Source organism: Dinoponera quadriceps, unplaced genomic scaffold, assembly GCF_001313825.1.
Source record: "Dinoponera quadriceps isolate SergipeBrazil2010 unplaced genomic scaffold, ASM131382v1 scaffold9, whole genome shotgun sequence".
Lineage (NCBI taxonomy): Eukaryota > Metazoa > Arthropoda > Insecta > Hymenoptera > Formicidae > Dinoponera > Dinoponera quadriceps.
This window is the reverse complement of record NW_014554295.1, coordinates 735,876-759,062: the sequence shown is the minus strand read 5'-3', so window position 1 is coordinate 759,062 and position 23,187 is coordinate 735,876. Positions and strand designations below refer to the sequence as shown.

General features: G+C 43.9%; 1 protein-coding gene across 1 annotated transcript in view; it reads left to right on the top strand.

The window, feature by feature from the left end:
• Positions 1 to 23,187, top strand: part of LOC106744459 — a 281,560-nt gene that overhangs the window by 99,310 nt on the left and 159,063 nt on the right. Inside the window, exons 3-4 of the mRNA XM_014619266.1 lie at positions 16,572 to 16,745; positions 20,618 to 20,762. Of these exons, the coding sequence (XP_014474752.1) occupies positions 16,572 to 16,745; positions 20,618 to 20,762 (319 nt within the window). The remainder of the gene's footprint in view (positions 1 to 16,571; positions 16,746 to 20,617; positions 20,763 to 23,187) is intronic.

Here is a 23,187-nt window from a genome sequence, read left to right as displayed (position 1 = left end):
CGCCGCATCATTCTTCCCCCTCCCTTCGTCCTAAGCCCCCTTTCCCTCCCCAAATCCCTCCCGCTCTCGTAACTTCTTCATTTTGGGGAAAAAAATACATTCATCCAACAACAAAACACATTTATCGCAACGCGCACACACGCATCGCGAACGAAGTAAATCTCGCAGGAAACGAAGTGAGGGTTAGTCGGCGATGCTCATCTTACAAAGTAGCGGGCTGTGAAATAAGGGCTTGCGGACAGGATAGCGTTACCGGCGCGCGCGCGGCTTTGTAATGCTGCGGCTACACAGGACGATAATAACCTGCGTGGGAACGCGCCGTGTACATCGACAACTTCCGGCTGACCTGTTTCCAGTCCCTTCCGCCGCCGAAATTTCAGCTTGGACGGGTCGAACCGGAAACCCCGCGCCGAGATCGATATCTCGATATACGCGCTTCGGAGATCCGAACGGTCTGTTAACGGCTGGCCGGTCGCGAATCTCGCGAATGTGTCTCGCCGCCGCCTCTGATATTCGTTCTTCCCGAGATCTTCGCCAGAGTAATTTCACCGTCGAGAATTTTGCCGGGAAGCGACGGTAAACACGCGTTATCATTGCACAATGTGATAAAGTTCACGCTTTGTATCGTATTATCGATTCGATAGACGGGTGTGCTGATTATATCAGAGATGGAACTAAGAATCTGCGAGATAAGAAATTAAGCGATAGGAAAATAAGACAATAAGATATTCGATATTAGCAGTTAACGGGATAATTCATCCATTACCGTAATCTTGACAGACGTTAATGTTCAGTAAGGTATAATTAATTACGTATATATAATGCAATAATAATAATGACAATAAGTGGATTGCTCGATTGATTAAATTCCCGCGACTCGAAATGTGACATCTGATCTGATTAATTCGCGGATCGATGATTAATTTCCTAAATTAGCCGCGAGTAACATCGAGCGGGTGTTTTCGCGAGAACCGAATCGGCTGTCGTGACGCGTCGACACACATCGACACGTCGCCGGTAACGGCGAAAATAGCAATGGATAAAGGGTTAAAGCGCGTCGCGAGGTATCTCCGGCGCGATGACAACGCCGAGGGAGCCGCGTGTTGTCCAGGGGTCGTCGTCATTGTCCCGGGACGATCGTTCGTGTCGATAGACGGAGCAGACGGAGCGGAGAGATCCGGCGCGGTCGTCGATAACATTCATCTTGTCGGCCGCTGAAGTGCGAAATAAGGGTCGGCGGATTACGTTACGACTCCATTCACGGTCACTCGGGCGACATTAACGATCCACGCGGAAACACGAATTAGGCGGTCGGCAGCCTACGGTCGCGACTCTCACCGCGTCGTTTCCGACCGCGGCGTCGTTGTCTTCGAGTAAAACTGAGTAAACTCGCGTAACGAGTGGCGAGTTCCCGGCTGTATAACGCCTTCTTACTTTCGCGCCGAAGTACGAAGGGCCGGAGGGCTCTTTAACGAGCGCACGCCTGTTATTTCATCGCGGTAATACATATCGCCGCATATTACGTATGCTTATCACGTTACGCCACGGTGCACGAATCGGCTGATTCAATAGGCGAACTAATTAGAAATCGGATGGTTTATGGATGATTCTTCCGCCGCGCGAGATCGCCGACGATAATTGCGGCGGAGCGGTGGAGAACAATAAAGGACGGAAAAGCGCGAACATGTGCGCGCGAATGAATGCGTATTCTCGAAATACAGGGCGCAAATTGTTCGAAATTTTATTACCGCTCGCCGGAGGAAACGCACATTGCGGAAGACGGAGAGTTAACCGATAATTAGATATTTTTTTCTTCGCGTTGCACTTAACATGTTGCTGTGGAATTGGGTAAAACCGGTGGCGCAATGCAACTGCGAAATTTTCCACCGTGTACATTTGTATATTTTGCACTGTGTTTAATTATAGAGCGCGTTCATGCCACATTAAATCGCGATCCACGAGCAAATTACTAAAAATTACTCGCCCGATGAATTGATAAATTGCTCACTCGATAAATAAGCTCGAAGATATCGCCGATTTAACGAACGAATGTCAAGTCACGGTGACGTTCGATGATAATTCATGCAGTGAAAAATGATCATCGAATATGATTGTCGATCGATTAGAAGCGCGTGGTATATTTCAGCACATACGACTCCGCATTGCTGTCTTTGTGAATTTTCAGTCTTTTTGTCAGAAATTTACCGAGTAACATACGTCGCGCATTGATTTAATATAAGCCATATCGTGCGTGTCCGGCGCGAAGAAACGACGGTATTCTTGGAAAACTCAGTTAAAGGGGAATACACATGTGTACGTGTTCGCGTGTTCCTTAATGCCCGACAAAAGCGCGGAAAAGAAGAGCGATACGGTTCCACGGATTTGTAGAAAGAAGAAAAGAAAGAATTGGAAAAGAGAACCGCGGTTCAGCGCGGTTTGGGAAAAAAATATTTCGGTATGACGGACGATGCACTTTTTACGGGAGCGCGTTTCATCCGACGTGATAAAACAGATTGCAGCGGCTGTGCATGTAACGCATCATCCGCGCCCCGCGTATCCTGCGGGGGATGCTCTTCGAAAGTTTTAAATTCTAAGTAGAACCGCGGAGCTCCGCGGATAACGTCGCTCGCGGAAGTTGTATACGACTTGACGAAGTCTCTCGGTAACTTATTGACGACACAATCGGGACTCGAAAACGCCCCGCAACGATGATGCAACAGCGATACACTACCCGGTGTAACAATGAGACGCCGCTCGAGAGGGAAGGAATATAAAGAAGATAGCTCCTATTATATGGATTCCCTCCCGTTCTTCGGCGTCGTCTGCACGCGAAATTCTCGTGGTTTCATTGAATCGTTGTTTTCAAATGATTGATAATACGCACGGCGCAGAATCGCGTCTTGAATGATCACAAGCGTAATTTCATTGGGATCACTTGTGATATTACGGAAAGTGATATCACGCGAAGTAGAAGAATTCCGATTTTTATGGGTCTGCCGGATTTTTATTCGACGGCGCACATTATGCGAATTACACGTTTCCCTTAATAAATGGGCTCCCCACGCGAATATCCGCCGAGTTAAAAGACCGCGGTCCTTTATAAGAATTCGTTCGTCGGGAAAATCTTCCAGATTGCAGTCGTGCGGTAATAAATTTAAAGAGAGGGAGAGATGGATAGAGAGAGGGAAAAGAGTTCAGTTCCGAAAGAACAGCCGATAAATCTTATCAGTCTGTAGAGCAGCTCTAAATGGCAGAAAATGATAAATTAAAATATCATCTTATCAAGTGTAATCTGTATATCTGACTCAATCTAAATATTATATATATATATATATATATAATATGGAGTGTCTTAGTTCTTGCGACTTTAATTTTACCAAAAGGTTTTCCGAGCAATTTCAAGTTAACTTTTTCTCAATGGAAATGTCGAGATACCAATAGTTTCCAAGATACAAACGATTGAAAAAGTGAAGCTTTTCGCGAACTAAGCTTCGGGCAACCAAATAGACAACAAAATTATTTTCTCCGATTTATTTCAAACGGACTTTAATAGAATTTAAGATTTAGTTAAAGAGATATGTTATGTTGAAAATTGAAAAATCGTCATAAGTAATGACTTCCCTCGATATTTTCGCTAAGGAGAAATGAAGTTTAAATCTTTTGGTGACATTAAAAATCGTGAGAACTGAGATACCCTGTATATATATAATCTTATTTAAATATCCCTCACATTAATTTGTCTTCATATTACAAGAATTAGAAAGATCTTCAATTTTACAGAACGTTTTAAATCACTGTTCAACGATATGCAATACACATGGAAACATTTCCATTTATGATTAGATCGTTAGTATGAAAGTAAAAGAATGTATGTAAGATTCCGGATAAGAGTGCAGGCGATTTCTGCGGCAAGCGTGAATAAATTCGGAAGAACTCGCGCGAAGAAAGGGCGACGTCTCGGCTCGTACAGGGCGGCGGGTGGGTACGCGAAAAGGCTTTGCCGGCGGAATGTGTACACATTGACGCTTCCATGGAGCCGGAAATCCCCGGGCCGACTACCAAGTCTGCCTTCCTTCCTTCCTTCCTTCCTTCCAACCTACCTTTCTACCTACCTACCTTGGGCTCTGCCAAGGCAGTTGGTTAGCCGCCGCGGGCTGTCAAGCGCACAACCTGAGCGAGTCCAAAGGCGCGTTTGGACCACTCAGGAGATTTCGGTCCGGCTCTGAAGTGGAGGTCGTATCGCTCTTCTTTGGCCGCGTGCATGTCGCCGTCGCAGCAGCAAGTGCAGCGAGACACACAACGTCGGCGTTCTCGGTTACCATAAAGTCGCTGACTCGCGCGGCCAACCGCGGACCGATCGCATTTTACCGTGAAATTTTGCCACTTCGCGGATACTCGCGAGCAGATGTGCGATTCCCAGGAGAAAGCTGCGAGATATTCGCGAATATCCGTGAAATCTCCCCGGGAAATCCGGAAGAACGGGAAGTTCTCGGACACGTAGCCAATGGCCGAGAGTGACGATAAAAATGAAGATCGCGCGTTCCCGATCGAAAAAAATCTCGCGAGGAACGCACGTGTGAAGCATAATGTAAAATTGCGCTTGATATTTTCCTGACAAGTTTAATATAAAAGTTTTCAGCACGAAAGCATGGCAGGCACACACGTGTTATATTAGCATATAAATATTACAATGGAAAAATAACTCGTTTCCACAGTCTTCTCGTCACTTGTCACGTCGAATCAAGTACGTTCCTCTTCGTCCGCATTTTCTTTCGCCGGGGAGTTTTCCGGCAATCTTCTTCATTGCGGAAACACTTTCTTGACAAGACGTCATGGGAAATTTTTTAGAGTTGGCAAATTTCTTGAAAATCAATTCTCTCCTCGGAAGCATCTTGCGAAAGATCTTTCCTAGTAACACATATTTTCGAGCAAAGCAGAGCGACGATATTATTAAAAAAAAATTAGATGGAGAAACCATTTACGGTTATAAATAATATTTATAATTCTGCGAAATAATGTATATAAAGGAAGGGGAAATATTTAAAAAATGTTTCTTTTCAGATATTACATAAAATGAGTTCGTTTCGGCTTACGGCGTTACTTTTACGGCAGAATGGCAAAGTTATAATCGAAGTAATTTGACAATTAAGAAATATTGATCTTATTTTTACGTCTAATAATTATTACGTCTAACTAATAAATAACGCGATTTATACGACATTCTCACTGGTAAAAGTCTACAGCAGAAAGTGTCTCCCTCTTGACTTAATTCAATTTCAAGCACAGCGGTTAACTATAAATGTCACTCTTCGCATCGTAAAACTGGCGAGGTTCTCTCAACCGTGACTTGGATAAAAAGATTCTTACAGGATTCCTACTTTTAAATCCAACATTCCAATCGCGTTTTTAGAGACCGATGGCTCAGCTATGACGGACTGAAATTGCAAACGTCACCTAAATTTGCATATAACCCGATTTTCTAAACATACTGTCGCGTAAATTTTTTATATTCAGAATGTGAAAATATTCATGCGAGAAATTTCTGTGTTTCGATCCATCCTATAAACTGCAACTTCCTGTTTTATCATTTTTTTTTTCATTTTGTTTTAAAAATGCCGAACCCGAAAGCTTCTCCAAAAAGTTTTAATTTAAAGGAACCATCCGTCAGGACTCAAATATAACACGTTTTTCGAGAAGACAATTTTTTCACATGAATTATCTGAACGATAAATAAAATTAAAGTTCAACCCGAAGAGTTCGTCTAATAAAAAGAAAGAAGGAAGAAACAATAAAGAGCGAAATCTTTCTGTCTGTTCGCGTCATTAAACTTAGTTCGTCAAATCTCATTAATCAGTGGTGCTAAATGACCCGGTAATTAAGTCGAGATGTGAGATTTCGCGTGAAATACGTTCGCTCTCCAAACTCGCTGTAGATTGTTCTCCTTATTTGGCGTAAGCTCCATGAAATATACGCCGTATTTCGTTCACGGCGGTGTCGGCCGCGGCGAAAAGTCCGGCGCCGAAGCTGCGTGCAAACCCTATTTTTCAGTATTAAAATACCAACCAGGATTGCATTAATAAATATGCAAGTAAAATGCGACGCACGGGCGTCGCTTAATATTTGCGCCCCACTTATTTACAAACGGAACAGAGAGGAGGACGCTTGTTGCATCGTTGCCATGGCCAGCGAGCAGTTACTGCGGAATATATTCAACGCAGCAGTGATATTTCAGACTGCGGAGGCAATATGGAGACTGGTGTAAGCGTCGGATCATAAATAAAGCCACTCACGTTGTCCTGCGTTCCGCTGAGAATATCGAGAAAGATTATATTATGGAAAAGTGTTCCCCCCTGATTGCGTCGTAAAATATGAAACAGGCTGTTTCACATCGAAACAAAACGATCGGTAACTGGAGAATCTACTCGCGTCGGATGGTCTTGCGCGATTTTGACCGAATCTTCGATATAATTGATGTACGCATGAATTATTCGTCCTCTCGCGTCTCGTCTCGAGGGATTGACGAAAATGGGGACGGTGACTTATCTGGAGTAATTATTTGTTTCTCCTTAATTGTTTGCGTTTATCTGTTCGTGATTTGTTTCCCCTTGATTGTTTGCGTTTATCTGTTCGTGATGCCTCATTGTTTGCGAACAACGCCTTCCGGTTTTGCGTTTTGCGCGAATAATTGGAAAGCCGGAGGTGATGTTGCGTCAGGATAGCACGCACAATACAAGATAACACGTCAGCGCTGTAATAATCGTTCATATTTGCAAAATAAGTCTAAAAACTCTGAATAATAAATCTGAAGAATCCACAGACTACCGCTTGCCTCTGAGAACTTGATATTGCGCAGGAATTGCCGGGTCGATCTCACAGCGGAGTTTCCAAGCGGAAATCTGTTCTCGCGTTAATACCATTATATGTCGAAAATAGCTGAAAAGTTGAACGAACAATCAATTGTTTTTTATACAATTTTTCCGAAGAACCTCGACATAATTTTTCGTCCGCCTTCGCGAATTTGAACACGCGCCGTATTCTCCCTCACTCTTTCTCTTTTTCTCTTTCTCTCGCAGTTTCGTCGCTGCAACCGTGTATTGCAGATTCGATATAAAATCACGCGACCGTCGATCTGCACGTAATCTTCTCAGCCAGCCCCGCCAGCGGAATGCACTTCCGACTGTGTTCTCGTTAATATATTCACCATTCCTACTGCGAGTATCGTATTACGCGGCGCTCGGACCGGTAAATCCTCGGCGCTTCCTTCCATTTCATTTACCGTTATGCACATTTTGTTAAATCAGACGAGTCAGCGTGATATCGGGTTATCCAATGGCTCTAGCAAGTACTAACTTAAAAGCTTGTAACGCTCGGCGATTCGCGCCATGCGTAATATGTGCGTGAAACGAATTAAAAACATGTCGATAACGAGCGATCGTGTGTGTTCGCCCGACTTGAATTATTATTAATGGAACAAGCGTACTCATACGCGATTATATTCTACTTGCGATCAAAGGCATAGAAATAAAAAACGTCAGAATTATCAGAATTTATCTCGATAAGTCTCGACTAATGTTTCGTTCCACTAACTCTCACACGCTCGCATCGTGGACGTTTCCGTCTCTCGGTAAAAGTCCATATAATACAAAAACTAACAACATCGTATGCAACAACATTGTTTCGTCAATTCTCACACAGCACAGAAGCTTGCAACAACATCGCTGCAAACTTCTGTGCTGTATGACGAAATGCAGCGCGCGAACTTTGCTAATTAGAATATTTTCCGGCGGCTCGGTAGATTCGCGCTACATTATCGCGTTTGCGTCCGACGCGAAAGAAGACGAGAAAAACGCTTCTCTCACGCGCTGATATGAGATCGGGACAGCTTTATCGATGATCAAACGGCAGTTGGTTTGCCAGCTGTTATCCAACTGGTAATCTAATGATAGCCGTAACACGAATAACGCCGGATAGAGAGGGAGCGAGCTCGATTTTACCTTTAATCAGGTCGTCGAATGCGGTGCGAGAAGGTGAGCTCGACCGTGCATAATCAAGCGTACGCGTACGTTAATTTGCACGCGAAACCGAATTACATACGTAAATAATACGCGATGTCATATCTCCGTCGCATCGATCGCTCCGTATCGGTACTCAGGGCGAATCACGCGATAAATTAACGCCGTAAATTAACTAGGGTGGCCAACTCTTGATTAGTTAATTGCGGGATGTAGACCTTAAAAAATCAGGACACAACTAAAAAAATCGGAACATTTAGTTAAGAGATAGGTAGGTAAGTGGTAAGTACTATTATAAGTTTAGGTACTATTTGCAAAAATCTTTAATCGCTTATCGATGCTCGCAATTTAAAAGGGTTAATGAATTTTATTGCGATTTATTATATCATATTTCGTATGATTTATTTTTCGTTAAGTGAAAAATCGACAATCGGGACACCTCTAACGAGAGCCGAAAATCGGGACGGTTGTTGGTCACTTTACGTGCGACTGAGGAAGAAATCGCAAAATCGCTCGGCCCGGAATTGATTTTAACTACCGTGATTCGATTACACGGTAATTTGTGGTCTAATTAAAGAAATGATCGCACATACGGTGTAAAACAAATTAGCCGAACATTAATTGCTAATATGGACAGTCTTTCTGGTCGTTTATTTCCATTTTCATATTTACCGTCGGAATAAACAATTATCGGAGTTAATGAAAAAATCGAGACGCCGAGCGTGTGCACGTGGGTATGATTTAATTATCGCGCAATTTAATTATTGCGAAATAATTAAAACGGGCCTTATTGGGAATTGTCCGGCGCGATTTGTGCGATAAATGTTTACCGACAATTTGTTTCTCTAATTACACAGTGTGCGGTTATTTGTTAGGCCGATATATTATATCAAAAATAAATATCCGTGTTGTGATCTTTCGATATTCTCGTGATTCCGCATCGCGTGACGCAATCTCTTTGAAGCCCCTTGTTGCCAAAAGTGTGTCTTTGTACCCGGAATTATATTTCCAGAATACGTGTTTCCAATATTAGAGAAGGAAAGAAAAGAGGAACTTCGCGGGATTCTCAAAGAGTTCTCGCCGATGCTCGTCTGAATTTTGACCTCGTGATGCAATCGATAAACGGCGTCACCGGTAATTCGACGTGCCGAAAAGTGAGCTCAAAGTGTAATTTTCCAAGACGAATAGGGGAGCGGTGGAAACAATTGATGGGGCAAAGGGTTGCGGACAAATTTCCAATTTGGAAACGGCGTCCCTCTTTCTCTCTCCCTCTCTGTCTCTCTCCTTTTCTCGTTTTTGTGCGAATTCCATTTACACTCTCGAGCTAAGACTATAGCGACGAGGTGATTCTAAGACGAGAAAGAACGCGGCATGTGTAACAGGACGAAACTCTTTCCGTACGATGCAGCACGAGGCACAGTGCGGTCTTTATTTATCCTTTTCCGCCCTGATTTTATATCGCACGCTTCGCAACTATGTTTACTGTGGCTGTTTCTCGTGTGGGAGAACCGTATCGAATATTATATATTTATCATATATTGAGTGCTTCCCGCTGTATTTTCCGAACTTAGAGCGGCTTCTTCGAATAACGTTTTAAATATCTGCGACTTGAAAGCATACGCCACTTTGAGTATCCGTGATTTGAAAGCACGCATCGCGTTCGACTCTCCGTGATTTCGAAGCATACGTCGTTTATTCACTTTTTTTTTATTCGGCGAGACCGATAACTTGAACATGCAAAACTGAGCAGTCGTGTTCTCAACTTGTGGGAGAAATACAAAATTCACCAATGTTAATTATTTATACGAAAAGTTATAGACACTTTTACTTTTAACATATTACATGAATTTCGATTCGCGCGTCACCCTCTTAGGGTGAAACTTGCCTCAACGAGCGAGCAAAGTGGCAACCATCGCCGTAGGACCGAGGGAAATTCTTGACCCAGTACTTCGGCGAGAGTTGAAGGGCTACGTGGTCTGAGTGGACTTTGAAATCCGGCGTCATCAGGCTGAGCGAGTTTTTGAGCGAGCAGCTGCCGCTCGTCGTCGTTTAGCATTGCTAATGTCCAAGAAACTGCCTTTTTTTCCGGCAAATTCTTTTTTCAATTCGCACATGCGCGCACACACACATATACACACACGCAATTTCACAGATAATTGTAATTTATATATATATATATGTATATATATACACACACACAGGGTGTCCGAAAAGTTTTGACTTAGTCATATGCAAGTAGAATTGGTTAAATTAAGCAGAAAACTTCTATACTATTTTGCACACAATCATGCAAGATTTCGAATTATTAACGATTGAAACTGACTATGTATAGAGACTTATTTAATTAATAACTCAAAAATTTAAGTGTTATTATGCAAAAAGAGGATCTTTTTATTTGGATCGACCTGATCTACAAATATGTGACAGCTGTTATATTTACGAAAACATCAATATATTGAACGTTGAATCTTGAACCTTCAATACTTTCCTATCACACGTTTGTTTGTTCTTAAACGTTACATCACTTTTACCGCATTTCCTTCGCGTATCGAGTACCTCGTGCGCATACGCCGTGGAGTAACGTTTCCAGTCAACGACATTTCCGGAATAATGAAGCTCTGGTGCGTTGACTCGCCCTTCTAATTTCGGGACAATCATTTTTCGGGATTTCGCATGTGCGGCGTGCATACGCGCGCGCGTTCGCTTGCAAAGTTTCGTTCGTGCGCATAATAACGCAACACGATTTTCCTCGCAGGGCAAGGCAGGGCCGGGCAGGGTAGTAGAGTAAGGCAGAAAGGTTCAGTCTGTGTCTGCCGGTTGCCACAACAAGTCTCGAAACGCCCTGACTGCGGCGAATATCATTTCGCCGCATAAACGCTCGAGCGTCGAATTGATCGCCTCTCGCCTGCGACTCGCGTTAAACCGATAAACACGATCACACGGAAAACTCGAAGCGACTCGCGCTTGAAAATCGCGTTGCCGGGCGTTTCGTGCGGCGCGAGACCGGGAAACCGTTATATTTTAAAATTGGAAGTAATATAAATTCAAGGCGAAGTTGAATTAAAATCGACAGCTTAAATTCTGCAATTATATGTAGCGGGATAAAAAAAAAGCGAATATTTTACTTTTCGACAGATTCCATCTCTGCTCTACGTACTTTCAAATCCAATAAATGTAGCAACGAAGACCTATATGATTTAATAAATAGCGCAACGCTGTACTCTTTACGTGAATTAAAACGTGATGTCGGGCTTTTAATTCGACGTATTACGTTCTTGGCGATATTATCTATCTGACTTTGGCGTCGAAAATCTAACATTTTATTATTAAAACGTTTCGACGTGTCTCTCGATTGCTCCCTAGGCTCTCCGGGGTTACTTGTGGACGAGCAATTTTATCAGGAAAAAGGAAAGAAATCCCGATCCTTTTTTTGCGTTCCGAAGGCTCTGAATTATTTTCAGCTTACGCACGAGGAAAATCGACGTGATCAAAAATGTTTTATTGGAAAGAGATAACCGACCCGGAGAGAATCGGGCTACCGCGAAAGGTAGTTCACCGCGGGAGAAAATAAAGCCCGCGGTTAGCTGTTCAATTTTTCGATTTTATGACACTTGTTCGAAATGACACGGGCCATTCGCACCCTCCTTAACTGTCAATCGTGGTGTCGTTTATCTTCCCGAAAAAGGCCGGCTCGAAAAAAAGGGACAAACGCCCGCGGCGCGATAAGACCGGGAGCGACGGAGGCGGCGATGGCGGAGGCGACGGCGGTGCGCGGAGGGGGGGGGGGTTGTACTGGCTGGCAGAAGGATAGCATTGTTCGGAAGTACAATGTACGTTGTTATGCCAAAGCGGCATGCACGACCCTCGAGTACAATGGCGACAGCGACGGAGGGTGGAAGATAGCGTGAGCCCACGAAGAGAGAATACGCGTCGTCAGTTTCGGCGTGGAGACTGCAACTTTTCCCGGCTTGCCTGCCGTTCTCTCTTTCGTTCTCTCTCTCCCCTTCCTCCCCCCCCCCCTCTCGCACTTGTTCTCTTTCTCTCCCTCTCTCTCTCTCTCTCTCTTTCTCTCACTCACTCACTCACTCGCTCGCACTCTCTGCCACACTTTTTCCCGATACTGTTTTTTTCCCATCCATGAATTATGGCTCACGGTAGAACGATTCTGGAGCGCTCGCGCTTTTTATGGAGCCGCCGCACCGTTCATCACCGCGCGGGATGTTCCCGGATACACATCCCGATAATTAAAGCGGAGCAGGACCTCGCGGGACGAGTCGAGCCTTATTTATTTCGGACATTGTCCCGCCAAGACATTTTTGCACGGTTTTTAACCCTCGGGCGAACAACGGGCTTGTACGTGTCACGATCGAGAAAAATTGATCTACGCGAACACTGGCGCGCGGGTATGAAGAGGCGCTTTTGTGACGATACACGATTATGTCAAAAAGGATGTATGTTATTAACTTAAACGGATGCCGTTTCTTTAGCGAGCTTTGTGAGGAGAATTATGTGAAAAATTAAGTTTTGATTTATCAGATAGATATCGCGCGATTTTTTTTTGAAGATCTACGTTGCGGCCCGTTTAACGTTGCAAATGCTTCGAGGCGTTTTCTATGTTCAAAGTTTGATGAAGCTATTTTGCGTAGTAAAAACGTGGATGTTAATTTTTCTGAAAAATCCTTCGGAAATCGCGCAACTCCCGCCCGTCCGATGAAAGTAAGTTACAAATTATAATAATGCACGATGCTATATTGCGATGCGTTTCGGATTTAATTATTACAACTGTTCGAAAGCACAAATGCGTCAGACGCAGCTGCCGGTACGTGCGCCTGCAAGTGATAGTCGGGCGCCGAATTCAAAGCCGCGCTGCTCTCGCGCGCATATTTTCTCGTTCTCTTGCCGCTCGCATACACGAGAACGAAAAGTCCGTTTCTCCCGACTTTCCCGCTGGCCGATAGTTTGTTTGCCCCGTCCCGACTTTTTTCCCCGGGTCCGCATCCGCTTCCCGTCCACGTAAGCATGCGTAGCAGCACGTTCGCGTTAATAGATGTGTATCTTCGCGAGAACCGGCGGTTCATAGGAATACGCGCAAATAACGGAGAATATCGAGTGTTTTTAATAATATGAAAAATCACTACGCGGCGAAAACCAATCGTCGATCGCTCGCTCGCTCTCGATAATCTACCGACAAATACAAAGCGTCTTCCAGCAATTCTACTTAATCTTGCGATTACTCTTTTATGTTATCAATATCTTTAAGTATTTTTTTTCGCACGGTGGAAACCTTCAATTCATTTTCAACTTCGACTCTTTTTGGTGACTTATCTTCATTTTTCTTTTCTTATATGGGATGAATTTTTCCATTGAAAACGTTCTTTGAACTGTCGTGTTTTATTTCTCCATTTACCGCTACTACTTACGCGTATAGTCATTTGGACGTATTACGATTCTCTTCATTTTGACGAGTTTCCCGTCTTAATATATGTAATAATCTTGATTAAGAATTACGTAATTCGAGAATTATATGGTGATAGTCACCGGTGAAGTGACGGGTTTTATCTTTGTAATTGCGTAGAGAGAAAAAGCAGGACACGTCTCTTTAGTTAATTATGTCGGTTAATTACGTCGTCTTCAACGAAGTGACCCTTCGAAATTCAACGACATTTTATTGGCCGCAATTCCCCACTCGAAAAGTTCATATAATACAATATTCGATTTGATAGGATTTCCATAAATAATTAATTAACCCATCGAGGAAACTATTAAGAAGCTCTCGGCGGCGTAAATTAATTATTAAGTTGAGACTATTAACGGGTCGCTAATTAGGAAAAAGATAGGAGTTCCCGGAAATTCGTTTGAACGCTCTGGGTTGTTTCATTGTGAGTAATAAAATGCGCAGCAAACTTTCGTTGTTACAACATCTAGTTGGATATCAGTGGTTATAGGCATTCTCTTGAAACTACCGAAACTCGTTTTCTCTTTTGCGCGCCGCGAGTCATTACTTTCGGTCGTATCTTTTTATCACACTTCAACTATGAAATATTATTTCGATTCGCCTCGTCGTTAATTCGTCGCGCTTCGTCTAGTTAATAAAATGCCCGCGTGTAATTCGGGGGAATACTTCCGGTGATACTTGAACCGCCGCGCCCGAGCGTCGCTCTTGGATTCGATTCAGGGTAGAAAGAGATTCTACTCGACTTCCAACCTCTCAAATATTAATTAGTGGATCACGTCGGAAATCGCGCAATCAGCTCCATTTGTGGGCAGACCGATGTAAATTAGTATTCCTCTCGGGGGGACTCGGGACAGCTGACCCAGTGAGAGAGATTACCCTCCTGTCACAATATTAGCTCCTCGGAACTCTCCTCGTCGAGACTCCTCTTTTTTTTTCTTTCTCTCTCTCTGTCTCTTACTCTCCCCTCTCTCCCTTTCTCTTTTTCTCTCTCTCTCCCTCTCGTTCTTCGTAACTTCCAAACTGCCGGAGATATTCCCTTTTAAGTGCCTTGCTTCGTGTTTAATGAAGGGACGTGGGTGCGCGCCGGGAGAAATGGTCCGGGATGGGGTTAAACATTGGAAACCGGCGGAATGAATCGAGGAGGGATGAAGAAGCGGCAGGTGATAACATCAGAATGTAATTGAAACTTTTGCGCTGCCACTCTGTCATTTTTCTGTCTGACATTCGGCGACGACGAGAACGACGACGTCGACGGCGACGCCGACATCTGGATTCATTACTTATAGTCTGGCACCGCTCGGTTATTACGAAACTTACGGTGTCTCGGGATAGTAATTAAGGCGCCCTCTCGCTTCCATTCTTTCTCCGAACGACGTTGTACTAATTAAGCCGCGAGCGACGGAATCTTGAATGAAGCCCGAGCCGATTTCGAAGGCGGACGCTCGAAGCGTCGGAATCATTTCGGTCGCGTCGAAGCGAAAGATAAGTGTGCTTCGCGAAAGATCGTCGGAAGTACGCGAACAGCTTTCAGTAATCTTAAAACTACGTAATATTCATTATCCGCGCCGTTAATCCGCGTCGGATGAACTCTATGATAAACGTTATAGTTAGAGAATTTCTCACTTGCAACTTTTTCCGGTATCTTGGTATTTTACAGTATCTTCTTAGCAATTCTTACGTCACGCACGTACGTCCTAAATCCGGTAAACACATAGTGCGACGTATCGAGTGACAATGATAAATAGATTAAACGGACCACATCGTGGATACTGTAATAATGGCATACATTAATGTCACAACCTCGTTGCGGCGATTAATGCACGAATGTGTACTATGGCAAATAATTGTTACTATCACATCACAACGGCGATGGCGCGTCGTTGATAAATTTACTCCGCATAATGACTTTCGTCTGGATTTCGCGATTATTTTGAGTCCAGTGTCGTCCGTGTGGCGGACATAAGCCATAATCCGAAGTGTCGCATTTGTGCGCGTTCCATATAGCTTGCGGCGCATCCTATTCGCGATATACACGTATCACATGATAATCCATTGTTATCGCTTCGATGACTAATTATATATGGAATATTTTACATAGAAAATTGTCCAAATCAATCTTTCACGATACATTCTGGTTTCATGTTACGGTTATCGACTATTTCAGATTTATTCTTGGTCGCGTGTACGTTAAATCGCTTTTATTTTTATACATTAGAGAATGTATTCATGCGCTATATGCAATACTTTAATCAATCTTTGCGATAATATAATAATATGCATAGTTACGTATTATATATGTCAAATTTTTTATCGGTCATCTTATAAGTGACATATTGATTGACAGAACTTCGAAATCTTAAAAATTTTGTAAAAATGAGACCGGAAACTGGAATTAATAAAGTGAAAACAAACATTTGGACGGTGAATATATTTTAGATCAGAGTAAAGTATTATTTGATTTCCGTTTAAATTCGGAGACACATATATGTAATTATTTATGGGATTATCGATGCATTTAACCTCGCCCGTTTCTGTCTCATTTTCCGCAACGTGACACACATTTTCAACGTGACGGTCGGCAACGGTTCGGCGGAATTTCGCGCGTCCTACGATTTTCAATCATTGTCGACGAAAACGGCGGGGATTAGCGTCGAGGCGAAGTTGCGTAGGAGGGCGGCTGGGATCGATGGAGAGATTAATCGCTCCACGGAGGTCCCTCGTCATCGCGTTTCACAACAATCTGCATCGACGGATCGCCCTCGAAAATAATATTCGCGCGAGAACGCGTGATCGCATTACCCATTCGGCAACGCGTCCGTTCTATCGCGTCGTCGGTTTTTCACGCTCGCAGCTTGAGATAGTCACATTTGCATCAGTGCACCCAGTTGCATCCCGACGAGTAAAACACTCGGCGATTCCACCAAATGGCAACTTATGCGCGGCGTGCCATCGGTCGATCCGCGTCGTGCGCCATGCGTGCGCTCCGTATTTTGCGCGCGACAGCCACGACCGCGGTGGCTCGCGTGCTAAAATCCGCGAGCGCGATTTGTCATCCAACCCGGCGGTATTGTCGCGTCGCTTTAATAATAATTTCGCGTTTGCAGTGGCCTGCTCGACGGTGACGGTGACTAAGTGTCAGGCAGCCCTGCGCACGCTGCAGGCTTTCACTTTCTTCCGACCGACGTGCCTCTGCAGGGAGCCGCATGTCGATCCGGACTGCAACAGCTTCCAGAACTTCCTGTTTGACCACCCCTGCGTCTACGTCCTCAACAAAAAAGGTAAGGGTACGTTGAATACGTTGCCGCGAGATATTCACCCTCGGCTCTCCAGCGTGCGTACTGTGCGTGTCGCTGATTTAATTTCCCGGACCGCGTTATTCGACACGTTGTTCCACGGTCGAGACTATCCGACGAAGCTCGTTTCTTCTCTTTGACTATACATCGAGGGCTTTTTCATTTTCATGGGGATTAAAAGTTCTTCTTGTTAATCAGCGTGATGGTAGCTACGAAGAAATACGTAAACAACCGCGATGATGTACACATATATATTCGCGAATCGATAAGGAGCGTAGGAAAGTGCCAATTCAACAAGCTTTGGATATATTGTAGAGCGGCTGAAAATAAAACATTCTGTATATGTGCCTTATCGTACGTTCGGAAAATGAAACAATCCCTCGAAGGAAATCCAATAAAGTTAATTGTGAAGAAATATTCTCGTGAAATCGTGATAAATATGAAAAAATGTTTTAGATAAAAAGGTTTTATGATATTTGATACATTTTATAACTCATACGTACATTTGAATCGCGGATTAAAATAATAGGAAATAAAGAATTTATGGTTTTTTTTTTTAAATAAAGTGTACCATTCGCGATCACTATCTGCTCCCTAAATTTTTCGGAGTGAATTTCAGGTTAGAGCAATATCTTCATTCCAAACGAGTGGAATAGAACTCACTCCAAAAAATTAGGGAATAAATTCGAATTTTTTTCAGTAACTTAAAACTTGATTTTCTATAAATACACGATCAAACATTAAAGTAGAAAAGTTACATTTTATTGTAGAATTTTTTCAACTTCGTTCCTCACAGTTTTTCAAATATGGAATTCAGAAAGTCACGGATAGGATCAATACGACTTGTTTGCGATGCGAGCGACTTTTCGGAAACGTGCGGTCGAAAGTTAAGGCTTCAAGAAAAATACATCGTTTATTTTCAGCCGCTCTGTAACATATTTAAAGCCCGCCAAAATTCGCGAGGGACACACTCCCGTGTTTTTCCGCGAGAGGAGTTCGAATAATTTCAATGGTGTCGTCTCGGTGACTTTTCTAAACAGCGTAGAGCGTAACCTCGACGATAGAGGCGCCATTCGGGCGGTCTCCTTAAGGGCGGACCGGTGAAACAAAAGCCTCGCGGTATCTTTGACCTCGCCACTCTATATAACTTCGCTCCTACGGGCTTCATTGTTGATTTTCCCGAGGGCTCGCTCGTCCGCGCCGCCGACTCTTTTGAGCTTTTTCAAACGATTCACGGATAATTCCCGATGCGCTTCTTTTCATTCGCTTCATTCCCCTGTCTGTGTCCCTCGTTGTTCTCTTTTCCTCCTTTTTTTTTCCCCTTTTCTTGCATTTTCTATCGCCGTTCCCGTCGCAGGAAGAAAATGGTCGTGTCTAACAAAAAAAAAAAAAAAAAAAGAATGAAAAAGAAAGAAAGAAAGAAACTCTTTGCAGTAGACGTTGACGGTTGGATACTTCGGCTTTACTCAGCGAATCGCTAGGCTTGATATTTGTCACCTTGACGGTATCCACAGAGATTTGTGGATTTAAAATTCGATCGAAGTCTAATCAAGCGGTCCCTTTCACGATCTCTCTCCTCATTCTCACAAATCGCGTCCGACGATAAATGTGCCTGAGCATCGGCCGTCGGATCACATGAATCGGCGACTATCTAACGATAGTTCGAGCTAATCCGCAAGACACACTAAGAACGGTGGAGGGGAAGGGGGGCATGATTCGACGTGGTAATAAGTCGCGCAATTAGGTCGCTCCGGATCGCGGCTTAATTACATTTATCTTGCCAAAAGCCGGTCATACGGGAGCGTGGCGGATAATGGAAACCCCGCTGCGCGCGGTCGGCGCTACGAAACCAGGAAGCTTCGGCACTTAATGAGATTAAATTCGCTCCTGTACCTCGAAAAAGGAAGCGGAAGGGGCGAGCCGCGGTAAAAAAAAAAAAGGAATGCCAGGCCGCGAGAACCACAGGCCAAATTGTGTACGTGGTACCCTGCGTGCATATCGCGCGGTACGAGTAAATTTTGGCGAAGCTTCGAGCGCACTGTGGGACGGATTGGACTATTTTAAGGGAATCTCGCGAGAAGTCGCAGCGCGAATTTTACAAGCGCTATCACAAAAGTCGCTGAAGATTTTAAAAAGCTTCGCACGGCCATCTTTGTTGAAGGCAGAGAGCTCTCTTTTCTCTCTGTCTTTCTCTCGCGAATTTATTTTACTTTCGCGCGGACACCGTACGTATATTTATCTCTCGACATAGAACGAAAGAAAATTTCAGGGGGATAAAGTAGAAGCGCGTTAGATCTTCCTACGGGAAGATCCGTCTCGATCGCCGTTTGCCCGCCGTACGATATGGGCGGAAGATAAAACAAATTCCGATAGGAAGTGGCGATACAAATCGACTGCGAAGAGAGATAGCCGCGGCTTATCATCGGCCGATCGCGTTTGATTTGACGAGTTGCGCGCAGAATAGAATTCTAGAGAGTGAGGAGAGCAGAAACAGTGCCTCGACGATAAAATAAAAGAGGATGCCGTCGGGGAGGAAAATATAAAAGAGTGACTGGATGTTTCTTCACTTCCTTGACAAAAGACGAACGGAAGAAAGAGAGAGAGAGAGAGAACGGTACAAAGCAGTAAATGGTCGCTCTCGGTTAGAGAAATGCGCATTGATAATCGGCTGCGACCAGACAGATAAGTGAGCAATCTTGATACTCTCGCGACAATAGGACGCGGGGTAAAACACGGGAAAAACTCAGCAACAGGAAAGGATCGCGGGAAAAATTCGGAGAATGAAAATTGCGGATGCACAGTAAAAAATAAAATTTTAATTTCAGCGTTTTCTACGTGTCCTAAAAAGTCCGGTCTGAATTTTGAGTCGAAGTAACTCATTCGTCGTGCGTCCCTTGTTCACAAATTGAAAATGTTAATGAATTAACAGTAACACTTTTCCTTCGAGCATATGATATTAATTATTTTGACTTAAATTATTCCTAATATAGAGTAACTCTTATACATGTTGAATATCGGTTTAGCGCAAAATATTGAGATAACAAACACAATATGTTAAATTAACCAAACAATTGTGTTAAGAGAGCTCTAAATAATATTTCATTTTTAAACGATACACAAAAGAAATGTTAAGTTATTAAATTTACATAAATATGAATATATGAAAACGTCACGAAAGTAACGTGTCAATTATATATTAATTTTATATTGATATAATAATTAAAAGTTGATAACAGAATAAAATTATAACATTTGGAGACAAGATTTTTTGCTGTGTATGATTCTCTTTCACGATTCTGCATTGCGCGTTACTTTATTTAAACCTCGAGCAGGCTAACAACGCCCGTGATCGACGCATTGATAGCGCGACGCACCTAATTAATTTACATATAAGATCCGATCGTATTTAATGCGTTTGTATTTAATACGTACCGTGCCAAGTGGCGGCAGCGGGGTTCAAACCAAGTAACGCGTTAAAAATTGCTTATTTACTCGGCGTATTATCGGGTTTGCGTTGTTTAATTAGGTTCTCGAACGGTTAATCGAAATCGGGACGGCATTGAACGCGTTAATTTCGGGTAACTAGTTACCATAGCGGCGTTAGTTTGACCGCGATAGGTAAATAGCGTAATAATTCGCGTTAACGGCCCAACGTGGCCGCGGTTAACGAGATTTCAGCGCGTGTGATGCCGCCACTCGTTTCGAACTTAAGAAACTTTTATCCCGTGCGAATACGCGAGTGTACCGGCGATGTCTGCCGCGTTGAACGTGCGGTTCGGTTAACCTTTTCATTGTTCTCTCTCTCTCTCTCTCTGTGCTTGTTCACTCGTTTCACTAAGTCGCACGTATCTTTGCAGACAAGGATCAGTTCTCGATAGACGCGTTGCCGACCTGCAATCACGCGCTCAGCGTTTGCGGACGCGACAAGGTCTGCACCCAGATGTACAAGGAGTTCAAGAACAACTGCAAGATTCAAGAGGGCAAGTGCAACATGGAGAGTCGGTGAGTGAGCGAACGCCCTCCGCTTTATTTTATAACGCTTACCTCGTTTATTAATCCGACGCTAGAGTGTATCACACGCTCGCTCCTTCCCTCATTCCCTCTCACTACGCATCACGATATCGCGGAGATAAAGCGAAGCCGGATACATTTGTGAGTAAATACAGCCACGGAATACAAAATTTTATATTATTGTAATGAAATAGCACGCGCGAGCGCGTGTTTACTCTGTAGCGGAGGGGATGGGAAGATTTAATTGAGAATCGGTCAGCGGGCGAATTTATTTATTTTCTTTTATTCATCTTCACATTCGGGTATATTAACGCCGCGTGTATATTTGCGACGACAAACGTCGTTACGCCGCTTGTAATACCGCGTATTTGTTTAATGCGAAGTTTATACATTTGCATTGTCTGAACAAATATGAATGGAATATCTGATTTTACGCTGTCGTTGCGAAACGGTGGCGTGCGAGGAGTCGCTTCGCCGCTGAGGACTTCGAAAAAAGCGGACTCCACGATTAAACTTTTATTTCGTTACAAGCGCGCGATAGAATTACATATATCGCGCGCCCGAAAGGCCAGGCCCGACCGAGCGCCTTTGCGCCGCGACAAATGCAAATCGCGTGATTTAACATTCGCGAAAGGAATTCGTCGACGCCGGTCGGTTCCGATGTTACCGAGAGAGATTCCCATCGATCGGTGAATAATTTTCGCCATTTTGCCCGCTCCTTTTTCACACGATGTGCAAAATCTTCGGTTTGGTCGGCGCGATTTAGCGCTACGCCCCGGCGGCTTCGCGCTTGAAAATCCGACAAAGTGAGTTACACGCAATTGACGTTGAAAGAGCAAAGCGATCCGTCGTGAGAATCAGTCGGATCGACGCGACACGCGACGACAAATAATCCGCGATAACGAGAAACGGGCGGGCGGCATCCGCGAAGACAAACGGCGCCGATGGGCGCGCGCGGTTAATTAATTGTTTGCATGTAATTAACCCGTAGTAACAAAGTGGGAGAATTGTCGCGCGGTCATCGACGGTAAATCACGTTACCCGGCCGGGGTAGTTTTAAAAGTTGTTGCCGGCGCGGTTCGCGCTCTATTCCCGTTTTATCTCGCCGCGCGGAATTTCCGCGGTTACTTTGTCCCGTTCCCATTAAAGCCCGAGATACGAGCCCCCTCTGGTCTAGTATCTTAACTTCGCCGAGTTAACGCCGAGGTCGGAGCCTGTGAACTTTCGAGATCGACCGCGACATACTCGGGAGCGAGCCTAAAACTCTGCGGTCTGTCGAACCGCGCGGACAGTCGCCAGGTAGTCACCGGGGTTTCCCGGCGAACCGGTGAACACCGGGGAATTTTTCTTTCGTCGAAGAGAGAGAGAGAGAAAATCGGACGAAAGTTAAATAATTCTGAATGCCGAAGTACGACGAGTCTTCTTTTCCCAGAAGTCTTCTTGTAATTTTGGTTCTACATCAAGTCTGTAGAATCCGTTGAACTTGGATGATCCGGGGCTTGGAGGATCTCCAAGTATAACGCTACATACCCGAGTCGAAATTTTCAATTCCATGTTAAGTCTTCATAGGAAAGAAAACTGAAATATGTTCCTGTTTGTAACGTCAAAGGAGTACAGTAAGTGCTCTTTTAGTACTACGAATGAGACCTTGAGAGTCTAAATTCTGGTTCTACATTAAGTTTTCAAGTGGAGAAAATGGCAATAACTTTCCCACTTGTAACATCAAAGGAGCACAATAGAAGACTTATGAAGACTTAATATAAAACTAAATTAGACTTAAAGTTGGACTAAAATTTCGACTCGGGCACAGGCTATTGTCTTTTAATGCTATAAATAATTATTCGCCACCGGTTTGTCGAGGTTTGAAAAAGAAATTTCAGAATTACCTTTAAGGAAGGAATTATTCATGACTAAACACGCACCGCTGTTCTTCAGTTTCTCTTAAATGAGCAATTCGCTTCGTCAAATTCGAACACACCGCGGTAGTAGAGAAGAGTGCGCGTGCCGCTTTAAAACTCGTAGTACTTCCGCGGATACGAAGGACGCGGGCAATATATCATTCGTTTCCTCGAGCGACAGTATTCTCTCCGTTTCCGCCGTAAAGTCATTAACGGGAGCGCGTGCGCGCGCGCGCGTATACGCACTTTTAATTACGAGAATTCTGCGACTGTTGGAAGTTTACGAGCGATTCTCTTCGCGTTGCGTAACGACCTCATATTTCGCGTATCGTTTCCATTTTCCTTCGGTGCCGGTCGGCGAGGCGAATATCATCGTTGTGACAATCGTTGCGTTCGAGAATCGAGGCATTATATAGTTAATCGTCGAATTCAAGAATTGAGTCTTCGAATAAATCAGCTACTGACGCCCGATTCTAATTGCTTTATCGCACGTAACAAGTATGTTGGAGAGATATTTA